General features: G+C 45.3%; 1 protein-coding gene across 1 annotated transcript in view; it reads left to right on the top strand.

Annotated features, from left to right (window-relative positions):
• Nucleotides 1–11,236, top strand: part of CD151 (CD151 molecule (Raph blood group)) — a 42,910-nt gene extending 31,674 nt beyond the window's left edge. The window contains exons 5-8 of the mRNA XM_044269452.1: nt 6,213–6,317; nt 8,262–8,420; nt 8,546–8,632; nt 10,479–11,236. Of these exons, the coding sequence (XP_044125387.1) occupies nt 6,213–6,317; nt 8,262–8,420; nt 8,546–8,632; nt 10,479–10,538 (411 nt within the window). The 3' untranslated portion in view covers nt 10,539–11,236. The remainder of the gene's footprint in view (nt 1–6,212; nt 6,318–8,261; nt 8,421–8,545; nt 8,633–10,478) is intronic.
• The last annotated feature ends 1,893 nt before the right edge of the window (nt 11,237–13,129 follow it).

Genomic DNA, 13,129 nt, shown 5'->3' with positions numbered 1-13,129 from the left:
GATTCCTCTAACGCAAGTGTGAAAGTACTCTTAGTTATCTGCCTATTTTTCGTAAACCTTAATCTTTTTATCTTGTCTTGGACGACATTTTGGGGATTTGAAACCAATTACTCAAGTTACATTGGCTTTTAACATACAATGGCCGTTCTGGAACCAATTAATATTGTATCTTGAGGGTCCACTGTATTAGATAGGTTGGGCTCCTACTGCAGGGGCCCCCATCGATCACTAGAACATGGGCCACGTACCCTGCAAGGCCCCCAAAATGAATAGAGCAACAGGTCGAGCATGAGCACTACAGCTCCATTCATCTGAGATTGCCGGAATACCCCTTTAATGTTCAGTAAGAAGGTATCCTATAGTAACGTGGATTTGAAATATGCTTTTACCACCATGTTATTTCTACATTAAATAAGACTTTTATAAAAAGGGAGGGCTTTGGTGCGGCGTCTGTGTACTGTACTTGATGCTCCCATTTATCTGAACGACTCCTGCCTATTCTGTATGCTTTTAGCTCTTGAAGGTAATTACTGGTTGGAGTCACGGTTCTAGACTGCCTCAGGGCAGTGGGGGTTTTATTTGATTAAGTAAGTGGGCACATGTGGCGGCACGCTAATGCATGGAAAATCCGTAATTACACGGCTTGTGACAGGCTCCCCTGACTGCAGACTGCACACCTCCCACACCTGCCAGGGATTAGGAGATGGCTGTCATGGACAGATATGTAACCGAATGTACCCACGGCTCATAAAGAGACGCCCCATACAGACCTTGGTAACGTGGGGGTGGCTAGAGGCAAAGGTCAGAGAATTGGGTAAAAAAAAAATATGCATTGCATTGCCCGAGATTTGGGAATACTGTAGTAGTTTGTGTGACCAGTGACTGCAAATCATGACGGTAACATACTCCACATGTACAATACTGCTGGCCGAGTGTGGTGTCCGAAGACCATTCAATGAGGACCTGTTGCCGTGTCTGACATATCACCTTGGGGGTCATTTACTAGGGCCTCTTTCACGGTGCTGGCAGGCTGTCTGTCCGAATCCCAGCATATTTGATGGGTAGCGGCCGGATCTCTGCCGGACCCCTTTATAGTCAGTGGGGGCCAGCAGCTATTCTGGTAAGATCCGGCAGTGCCGAATCCAGAGATCTCCAGTAGGCTTTTTATGCCGAAACTAATAACCAGCTTTTTTCGGCAGTCTCGGGCTACTTTCACACTGGCGTTTTGATTTCAGTTTGTGAGATCTGTTTCAGGGCTCTCACAAACAGTTTAAAACGGATCAGTTCAGCCCCAATGCATTCCGAATGGATAAGGATCCGCTCAGAATGCATCAGTTTGGCTCCGTTCCGCCTCCATTCCGCTCTGGATGCGGTCACCAAAACTCTGCTTGCAGCGTTTTGGTGTCCACCTGGCGATGCAGAGCCAAACGGATCCGTCCTGACTTGCAATGTAAGTCAATGGGAGCGGATCCGTTTTCACTGACACAATATGGTGCACTTGAAAACTGCTCCGTCCCCCATTGACTTTCAGTGTAAGTCAGGACGGATCCGTTTTGACTTTGTTCTTCATAATGCAAACGGATCCGTTCTGAACGGATACAAGCATTTGCATTATAGGTGCGGATCCGCACATAACGCAGGTGTGAAAGTAGCCTCAGATTTCCCCCGCTGTGCAGAAACACCCATGTGACTAAATATTGTTGCATGGACGTTAGTCACAAAATGAGGTTTAAGACTTTTTTTCGCCCAAAAAGTGGCAAGGCACGTTTAGTAAATGACCCCCTTTATGCTTGTGTTTGTGGAGCTGGGTCTCTAAGGTCTAAAGGGAAATAGTGTTTTTTTATTTTGTAAGTAATTGTGGACTTGTTATTTAAATTACGGAAGTTGTAATTAATGTGCGGTAATCATTGTATAATAGAACAGCGTGCACTTTGAAATGGATTTTATTAATTGACTTAGAGAAATTAACTGAAGCAAATGATGAGGGGGTGACATGGTGCCGTCGCTTCCTGGCAGTAGCCTTGGCACGGGCACAGGGTGACTGCAGTGTATATTGTGGGCATGTGTAAGGATTCATTTCTGGCTGCTCCTTCAGGACTGCTGGTCTTTGAGCTCTGCCGGCTTCTCATTGATGCCCCTACAAAATTTAGCATCCAGACATTTTCCAAATTAGTCTCCCCTACCTCCCTTTGCCTGCTGGTTATGATACAGCAGAAATGTTGATATGTGAGGAATAGGCGACTGAAAAAGCATCGGTCATGGCAGGATATCCTCTTTTCCATTATTTGTGGATGTTTACTATGGTTGACTCTGGTGGGGAGATATGGACTTTAAAGCAACTGTCCACTCATGGGTTAACTAATGGTGTGTCATTCAGCGCCTTCATGGGATGATTTCCTGATGTTTATTTTCCTCCAAGCTTGTACCGTGGCTGCTTTTGGCTCTCTTCCATTAGGATCAAGCTGTGATCGGTGACTACAGTTAAAGGATAACGGTCACACTTAGACCTTAATTTAAATTTTCATATATGTAGTTACTAATAACATGATATTCCAGAATCAGTTACTATTAGACTGACTTACCCCATATTTAATAAGATTCAGCCTTTAGCAACCAGTCTGCATAAAACTGCAATTTCACTATTCAGTTAAGATGGCACCACTGCCCTCCCCCTGAGGCTAATCCTGCCTGCCCTCACTAGCCAGTAACAATAGCCCCCAAAAGTGTCAGGAACCAGAGCCCTCCCCCCTAAAGGGTTAATCTGCAGCAGAAAGGTCCTCTTACCACATGTTTCTTTCATTTATACAATGAGCAGACGGCAGATCTCCCTTCCCTGCTCTGCGCTGCTCCAACTCTGCATTGTCCCAGTCTGCTGAGTGAGGGAGCGTCTGCCAAGCGCAGGGACAGGGAGAAGTGCACACAGCCCAGGCACTGGTATCAGCTGCTGGGGAGGACCTGGCTTTAATCATTTACTTACAGTCCCTGGCTGTCTGTAATCTGACCTTGCAGGCTGCGTGCTTCTGCGTCCTCCGTCCTTCAACACATAGACGGACCCTGCATAGCAACCCTATTTTAAGCACAGGTAAAAGTAGGCAGTACAGGGAACAAAACTGTGGAATTAAGGGGCAATTGAATACACAGTAAAAAGTTGAAATAGGGCCATCGAGTTGATATTAATCACCACAATCCAATACTCCCCCAAAAAATATTTACGACAGTTATACTTTAAGCTACAGTGTTCACTGGGAGTCTGAGACACCCCCCTATCTCATCATTGGTTGAGACTGCTGCTCTCTCCCTGCCTCTGCAGCTCTGCTTTCTCTGATTGGCTGCTGTGTAAAAACACAAGTCTCACATGCGGAGGTATACTGAGGGGAATAAGCTTTGGAAGGGTAAACTGGGAGGGTCACTTTTAAGAAGCACTTCTACAAAAAAATGTTTATTCTCTGACCTGTTAGAAAGGTACATGATGTAATCTGTAGTGAAGGTAATCTTCTTACCAGTGACTGTATTTGTAAGTTATAACCTCCCTTCTGATTCGCAGCTGTGTCATGTGACCAACACTCTGACTTTCCAAAAACACAGCATCTTATGTGTGGACAGGAAGTCAGTTTCTCTATGTATTCCTACGGAGGCGTCAGTCTCCTAAAAATGAATAGAGAAGTAACGGACTTCCTGTCCTGTGCTAGTTTGAAATCAGTTTTGGTCACCTGACACAGCTGAGGATCAGAAGGGAGGTTATAACTCACTAATACAGTCACTGATAAGATTACCTTCATTAGAGTTTACATCATGACCTTTTCTAACAGGTCAGAGAATGAGAATTTCCATGGTTGTGCTACTTTAAAGGGGTATTCCCATCACATACAATGGGGCATATCGCTAAGATATGCCCCCATTGTATGATGGGTGCAGGTCCCACCTCTGGGACCTGCACCTACAACAAGAATGGGGAGAGCTGTGGCTGGAAGACCCCGGATTTTCTGGGGTCCATCCACCACCAAGCGCTGCTCCCATAGAAGTGAATGGGAACGCACCCTGCACGCGCAGCCCCTGCTCCCATTCATTTCTATGGGGCAGACAGAAATGGCCGAGCCAGCGCCCCATAGAAATAAATGGACGGTGGCTGCGCAGTGCTCCCTCCGTTCATTTCCCCACTCTGTTCTCATTGTAGGTGCGGGTCCCAGAGGTGGGAATCGCACCTATGAGATAATGGGCGATATGCCCCCATTGTGTGTGATGGTAAAACCCCTTTAAGTCCTTTTCCTGCTCTGCATGCAAATCACATATAAGTTGTCAGGTGTCAGTCGTTGTCGGTGCCTGAAAACGTCTGGAGGTCTGAAGACCCATATCTGCAGAACGTTATGACAGGTCATACTGCACAATTGTATGAAATTACCCTGCCATGACCGATTGTATCCCCAGCCTAAGGCCTCATGCACACAGCCGTTGGGCGGCCATGGACGTATTGTGGGCCGCAAACGGCGGGTCGGCAATCCACGGCCGCTGGCCGTGTGCACCCCGCATCATGGATGCGCACCCATTCCCTTTAATGATACAGAACGGAGTCACGGAACACCGGAAGCACTACTGAGTGCTTCCGTGGTGTTTCTTTCCGTGGTTCTGCAACGCAAAAAAATTACATGTCACATACTACGGACCCATTCAAGTTGAATGGGTTCGGCCCGCTGCATGGATGTTGCCCGTGCATTGGGGACTGCAATTGCGGTCCTCAATGCACGGAACGGCCGTGTGCATGCGGCCTAAGGCTTTAGGCACACAGCCGTAAGTGTTTTGAGGTCCGCAAAACGTGGTTCCCTGCTGTGTGCATGCTGCCATTTTTATTTTAAGTCCTATAGAAATGTCCTATTGTCTGCAAAACGGACAAGAATCGGACATGTTCTATCGTCTTTGCAAAACAGACATACGGATGCAGACATGACCTGGTGTGTGCTGTCTGCATTTTTTGCGCCCTCGTGGAAATGAAGGGGTCCGCATCCAATCCGTGAAAAATTCAGATTGGATGTGGACTGAAAATATGGCATAAAATGAAGGGCTACTGAATGAGGTGAGGTTTTCAGGTGCCAAAAGTTACTCTGAAAGAAAATGTAAATCTTCCTCTAGTAGTGTGTGCTCCCCACCCGCATGCTGCCTGTGTGTGCTCACTGTATATACCTGTGTGTAACTCTTGCTCTGTCCCTGTCTCTCTCTCCATGCCGCAGTGCACGCCGTTCTGCTCACAGGTAACAAACGTACTACCCTCCATGGCCGCAGCCCCTGTCTTGGGCTGCGTCGGTGCAGCTGCAACATGTGTTGTCCATCCAGTGTGACCTGCCCCCGACGGGTACTAGTGCAGATAACCAGATTCCCATCTCATTGTCGGGCCCTTTGAGTAAAGAATGCAGTGATCTGATTGGTTAATTGAGTTCGGTGCCCGCCTGCCTTGGTTTGCACTAGTCGAAGTTTCGCCTTCTGTCCCATCACGTATTATACTGTTATCAGGCCTGCAGATAAAATACTAGTCAATGAGGAGAATATGGGCCATGCAGAAAAATGGTTCAAATCTATGAAAAATGTTAATAAAATTGGATGGGCCATAATGCCCTTCCTAGAATGATATAGCTGGCCATAGACACAAATATTTTCCCATGTTCTGTTTTTTTTTTTAAATTTTTTATTACAGTATTAGGCCTCATGCACACAACCGTATTTTCTTTCCGTGTCCGATCCTTTTTTTTGCGGATAGGATGCGGACCCATTCACACCGTGTGCTGTCTGCATCAGTATGTCCGTTCCGTTGCTCCGCAAAAAAAAAATGGTGCATGTCCTATTTTTTTCTAGTTTGCGGACAAAGATGGGCATTATTACAATGGATCCGCAAAAAAACTGATGCAAAACACATACGGGGTCGTGTGCATGTAGCCTTAATCAGTAAAGAGACAAAAATGATGTTATACATATTATTAAAAAAAGTTATATTATATATTATACTATGTATTATGTCTGCACCCTTCAGTGGACGGCAGATGTCCTCGCTGCATTTAGTATGGGATGCTTGCATGTGATGAGAACATGGATAGAAGTTCTTAGTGCCTCCACACCCCATAAATGTGTATATGAGCTGACAATTTCTGTAGATAAATCACAGACTGGTTGTCAGATCCAGACGTATATTCTCTGTGATGCTAAACCCTGTCCTCTTGTCTCTGCAGCTGAATGATGAACTGAAGCAAAGCCTGAAGAACACGATGACCATGAAGTACAAGCAGCCAGGAGAGGACAGAGTCACCAGTGCAGTGGACAAGCTGCAGCAGGAGGTGGGGGGGTCTCTTGTGCTTTCCACATCTCATTTCGGTGAACATCTTTTCAATCTGAAGAAAATCCCTAAATGAAAAATGATGGAACTTTGTATTTTAGCTGTGCGCCGTTTCAAGAGCTCTGCTTGTGGTCAGCGAATGGAAGCATTTATTTAGTTTTTATCCAGCTATTGAAACTCTGTTCTGAGAATGTGCTGCATGGCTCTTTAAAAAAGGGAGAGGTGTGATCTACCTAAATGGCCTGTCTGAGATCATTGAAATCAGTTGCTTAAAGGGCTTCTGTCACCCCACTAAAGTGATTTTTTTTTTTTTTTTGGGCTAGTGAAATTAGTTATATTGTGATATATGACAATATAATTGTGTTACTTACTTTGATCCAGCAGTTTCTGCAAAAAACGAAGTTTTAATATATGTAAATTCGGTCTCTACCAACAAGTAGGGCGGCTACTTGCTGGTAGCTGCTGCAGAAATCCGCCCCCTCGTCATGTTGATTGACAGGGCCAGCCGGGATCTCCTCCTCCGGCCAGCCCTGTCGGCATTTCAAAAATCGCGCGCCTGTGTGGATTCGGCGCAGGCGCTCTGAGATGAGGAGGCTCGTCTCCTCAGAACTCCCTCAGTGCGCCTGCGCCGATGACATCACCGAAATAGAAGACGTCATCGGCGCAGGCGCACTGAGGGAGTGCTGAGGAGACGAGCCTCCTCATCTCAGAGCACCTGCGCCGAATCCACACAGGCGCGCGATTTTTGAAATGCCGACAGGGCTGGCCGGAGGAGGAGATCCCGGCTGGCCCTGTCAATCAACACGACGAGGGGGCGGATTTCTGCAGCAGCTACCAGCAAGTAGCCGCCCTACTTGCTGGTAGAGACCGAATTTACATATATTAAAACTTCGTTTTTTGCAGAAACTGCTGGATCAAAGTAAGTAACACAATTATATTGTCATATATCGCAATATAACTAATTTCACTAGCCCAAAAAAAAAAATCACTTTAGTGGGGTGACAGAAGCCCTTTAAAATAAAAAATGGTCTTATGCTCGCCCCCTGGAAAATCAGAGTATGACATTTCTTATTTTACTGCTGTCTTTATAATTATTGTGCTAGGAGCATCCGATACTAATGCACCTCGCCAACGCCCATGACTGCCCTCCTGTCCTTGGGACAGTGATACGGTTGAATATCGTGGTGAAGGTGGCAGGATTGTGCTGCACTGTGCCGTTTGGTTCCTCTGAGGCGGTATCTTGTGCTGCACTGCCTTTTTGCAGGCCCCGCCTACTTCTCTTACCCTGCCTTCGGTCAGTTTGGATCCGCCTACAACATGGGGCCCCTTTTTGGTTTTCCCCAGGACCACCTTAAGTTCCCAGTCTGCCCATGTGCTCATCTACTGTAAGGCTGATTTCACACCACAGTTTAGCTTTCCGTTCTGATCCGTCAGAAAAAGAGAAAATAAAACATAGGATCAGTATCTTTACAGGATTATTTTAAAAAATAAAAAAAAACTGACCCTGTTGCATCAGTTGTCATCCATTTCAGCCATTTCTCTCTAAGATCCGTTTTTTTGTTTTTTAGACTGAAAAAATGCACTGTATGCAGGACTTCCTTTTCCGTCTAAAAAAAAACCCGATCTCAGGCGGAAATGGCTCAAACAAATGACAACTGATGCAACAGGATCTGGTTTTTTTTTTTTTGTTTTTTTTTTTTCTTTCTCTCTTCTCCTGACGGATCATAAGCTAAACGGTGATGTGAACTCCACCTAATCTGCCAGATCTGTTCATGTAAAAGGAGCCGACGTATTAGTTACACAGGACTGGAGTGTCACTTAAAGTGGTCTCCAGCCCTCTACTAATCTTAGTTTCCTGCCTTGACTCTAGTATACCAGTTCAGTCAGTTTTATGCCTTTCTATGTCTGACATCTCACACTGTCCATTTTGCTTTCTCTTGGTCAGTTTAAGTGCTGTGGCAGTAATAATTCCCAGGACTGGAGGGAAAGTGCCTGGATAAGGTCCGCAGAATCAGAGGGGCGCGTGGTTCCCGACAGCTGCTGCAAGACTGTGACCACCAGGTGCGGGATCCGAGACCATCCCTCAAACATCTACAAAGTCGAGGTGAGGAAGCATAGTCTTAAAAGTAATGTGAAATAAGGGGAAGGTAAAAAAGGCTCAGGCGTTTGCTCTCCTCCAGCGTGTACGGAAACAGATGGATAAATGTGACCCTTTCCTCTTCTTCACAGGGCGGCTGCATCACCAAACTGGAAGCCTTCATCCGATCCCATCTGCTTATTATCGGAGCAGTGGGCTTAGGGATTGGCTTTGTACAGGTGACTTAACTTATATACTTAAGGGTGGAAAACTGACTTTTATAATATATTTCCATGGCATGTGTGTACACGCGCTGAAATACTAGGCAAAATGTGATATTGAAGACAAATCTAAAGCCGACACCAGCTGATGGGGACGCGACAACCCAACTGTATTGTTGATGTCCCATAATGGTCCTGCCTGCTGGTGTGTAGTGTCCTGGCAGCAGGTCTTTCTGACAATATCACTTTGGAGTTGTTGAGCACTGGAGCTGCAGCATGTTACCAAGCAGGAGGAATATCTGGATTAGGCCTCCTGCACACAAACGTCCCGCCCCGTATACGGAACCATTAATTTCAATGGAGCCGCAAAAAAAAAACGGAATGTACTCCGTATGCCTTCTGTTTCCATATTTCCGTTCTGTTCAAAGATAGAACATGTCCTATTATTGCCCGCGAATCACATTCCATAGCTCCATTCAAGTCCATGGTTCCGCAAAAAAAGCGGAATGCATCCGTATGTCTTCTGTATCCGTTCTATTTTTGCAGAACCATCTATTGAAAATGTTATGCCTAGCCCAAAATTTTTATCTACTTACTGTTTAAACATTATTGTATGTTTCCGTTTGCGATCCTCAAAAAACGTATCACAAACAACGAAACGGAAACACTACTGAAACAAAAAAAATACCTGAAAAACCGATCCATTTAAAACGGACCGCAAAACAATACAGTTGCGTGCAGGAGGCCTTAGGGGCCAGGCAATACAGCTTCTTTTTGTGGGCAGGGTCTTTTTCGCACCTGATCATTTTCAGGTTTGAAATGAAATACGTTTTTACTAGATTAGATCTAAGTTTCCATTCCACTGGCCAATCTGACTATGGACGCAGCAAAAGGCTAATTCTCACTGGGCGAGTATCGTTCTCAGGACCTGCATGCCAGGGCAATTAGCATCTCTCTAGAACCCAACCACAGTATTGAAATAAAAAAAGGCAGATATTGTCAATCATCTGCGACGTGAACTAGGCCTTAGACCTGCACTGTTTTATTATTTAAAGTATGTTCTTAGTAAGAAACTTTTAAATCATTTAGAAGATGGCGATTTGACCTTACACTTCCGAGATGGAGGGATAGAACATAGTTTCAGTTCAGCATTAGTAAATGGGTTTAATTAACAATATTCAGGCATGCTAGCACTATCCATGTGGGGTGTTCTTCACTATGGAAGTGGTCCTTTATTCTTTTACTTGTTCTGATTTGTGTGCATGATAACTGGACTAAATTGTATCTTTCTGCACTGATCCAGTGATCAGAGAGGGTAAAGGTGGTTCTGCAGCTGATTGTTGGGAAGGAAGAGTTCCTTCCCGACAGTCGGCTGCTCGTTTAGTGAAGGAGACTGCGCATTTACATGCAGCGATCTCCTTCACAGTATGAGGATGGGGGATGGCTATTGCGATTTCCCCCATCCCCATACAGATTCATGGTCTCTGAGCAGCCGATCGCTGTTTAGACCACACAATCTGCCGGCCAGAAACTATGCTCATTCATCAGGTGATCGGCAGCACATTTACATGAGCAGATTGTCGGGAACGACCGTTCGCAGGAACTTTGGGCAGAATGTCGGGAACGGTTGTTCTCGATAATCTGGACGATTATTGGCTCATGTAAATGCAGCTTCATACGATTTAGTCCAGCTATCATGCGCACACAGTCAGACCAAGCAGAAGAATTGGAGATTGGCACCGGAGAGACCGTGGAGATGTTAATGAAGAGGGAGATCTTTTTGCAGTCTGCTTTGAGCGCTTTAGCATGATATGAATACTAATATGAAGATAAGTAATTCTCTGGTCTTGAATTTGCTCCTCAGGTATTTGGAATGATCTTCACCTGCTGCCTCTACAAAAGTCTGAAGTCTGAGCCGTACTAAGATGTCTGGGGACTTCTATGTTTGCACTCAGTCTGTTGACCCATCACATCCTGCTGAGCTAATAAGCTTCTGGGACAGCAAAAACTCATGACCTCAGAAGCTTTCCATCCCTAGAATACCTGGCTGCCAAGCTTTTGTACTGTATGTTATCACAACTGCATCATCAGACTATTAATTTGTGCCAAGGTAACGAGTGTCCTGTCAGAAGCCATAGTATCTCATGGACTAATGCCTAATGCCTTGATTGATCCTGTTGCTCACCTTCGTGTCTGAAAAAAGGTGGTGCGGTGGCACTGCACTGTCTTCGGGGTCCTTGAATGTGAACTACTGCTCCTGCTGGAGATGCACATTCATGGTCCCCTTACGTCAGCTCTGCCTTCTGAAAATCACCATCATTGCCTTAAAACCAAATTGACAGCCAAATATGAAGCTATGCAGATGGTCTTTGACCGTTGTTTTCAGTCACCTATCAACGCAGAGAATATTCTGTCCCTGACCATGAGCATACCTTAGTATCACATGTCAAAGTATCGTTTTTAACAAGTAATGGGCATTTTTGAGAGATTTTAGTTTTTCATGCTTATTTTTGTCTATGTATTTTTAACCAGCTTTTACACTTTTGATCTTATACAATGTATCACACTTGGCCCTTCTTAAAGGGACATTAAACCAAATATCCCACGAGGGGTGAAAAAGCAGAAGGCACTTACCTGTTTTTCAGTTTGCAAGACATTCTGCAAGCTCCTGATACAAACATTGGGGGTCATTCACGACGGACGCTACGCGAGTTCTTGGTGTAAAAAAAAAATAATTAGCAAAACTTAGTTTTGTGACTCTTTAAATGCCTGTGCGACAATATTTTGTCACATGGGACTTTTTGCACAGTGCTTACCACTAGAGAGTGGCAAAGGGGGGGCACGATGGGGGCTGCAGCATTAGGCTTCACATATTTAACATCTTCTACACCTGGAAACAGGCGTAAATACGGAGTAGTCTTTACTCCAGGCGCATGGACTGCCCGCAGTGCACCTAATTTATGAAGAGGCCTGAGCTTCATCATAAATTAGGAGCCTTCTCCACCCCCATTTCTGTGAATCATACATATAACTTTATGGACTAGAACTGTACCCTATACACTACTGATTTCATACATTGCTTTTTTTTAAATTAAAATAATTATATGTTTAATTGCATGGGGTTTTTGGCAGGGCTGTGGAGTCGGAGTCGGAGTCAAGGAGTCGGAGTCGGAGTCAATTTTGGGTACCTGGAGTCGGAGTCGGCAAAAAATGAACCGACTCCGACTCCGACTCCTACTAAATTTAAATTGGAATAAAAAAAAAAAAAAAGCAAGTTTAAATGTCCGAATTCATAAACGGTTATAATTAATGACTTCTCTACTGTAAGAATAAAGGCCAATGCATGCCTCATGTAACCGCAAAACAAACGCGTTCAGTGATGTGAAGAAGCATGCTTTTCATATGCTTCACTATATGGCACGCAATGCACAATTTGGAGTGGCAATACATATACTTTCCATTGTGTTGTGTTCTGATGTTACAGGGAACACAATGCCCATGGTTTACCTAGCCTCTCACTGATAAGGGATTAAGTAAATATGTGTTTTGCAGGACTAGAGACACTTGTATAAGTGAAGGGAATGGAGGGTCAATAGTTCAAGACTGAAGCTGTAAACCATTGGAAAAACTGCTGTCATTCAGCTAAGGCCCCATGCACACGGCCGTGTTTCACGGCCGTGTGCGGGCCGTGGAACCGCGGCCTGGATCCCTCCTGAGAGCAGGAGCGCACGGTGTCACTGGTTGCTATGACGCCGTGCGCTCCCTGCTGCCGGCACAGTACAGTAATACACTGGTATGATCTATACCAGTGTATTACTGTACTGTGCCGGCAGCAGGGAGCGCACGGCGTCATAGCAACCAGTGACGCCGTGCGCTCCTGCTCTCAGGAGGGATCCAGGCCGCGGTTCCACGGCCCGCACACGGCCGTGTGCATGGGGCCTAAGGCTATAAAACGTGTAAACTCAGAATGTTATCTTAAACTTTAAACATGACTATGGGATTATTCTAGGGAAATCATGTTTTAAAATAAATGTCCCTTCCTGGATCCTCCCACTGCCCTATCTTCAGCAGAAGATCAGCACACAAAGGAGAAGGTAGCAGCTTCTGCCCAACTACCTCTCTGTGCTAGAAGAGCTTAGAAGAACTTCTTTCTTTCCTTCAAGGAATGTATAAAACACATTTGCATATTAAATACAGAGGAGTCGGAGTCGAGGAGTCGGAGTCGGAAGTACAAAATACTGAGGAGTCGGAGTCGGAGCATTTATCTACCGACTCCACAGCCCTGGTTTTTGGAACACTGTGCTGTATAAGGACCCATATGGCAATGAAATAAGTTCCTACAGGACTGTAACGCTACACCATAGGGTTCTGTGTCTGCTGTGTGCATGAAGCCCAAAGGGTTGATTTTAGCTGATCTGTAGCCATGAGAGAAGCTTTCCACAGAGACATAACTCATAGCATGGAAAGTGGCCACCTGGGCTGGTCCGACACCTAGTGAGTAATGCAAACGGGTCC

This window comes from Bufo gargarizans, chromosome 10 (assembly GCF_014858855.1).
Source record: "Bufo gargarizans isolate SCDJY-AF-19 chromosome 10, ASM1485885v1, whole genome shotgun sequence".
In the NCBI taxonomy this organism is placed as follows: Eukaryota; Metazoa; Chordata; class Amphibia; order Anura; family Bufonidae; genus Bufo; species Bufo gargarizans.
Note: the sequence above shows the minus strand (reverse complement) of the source record. Positions and strands in the feature narration are given on the sequence as shown.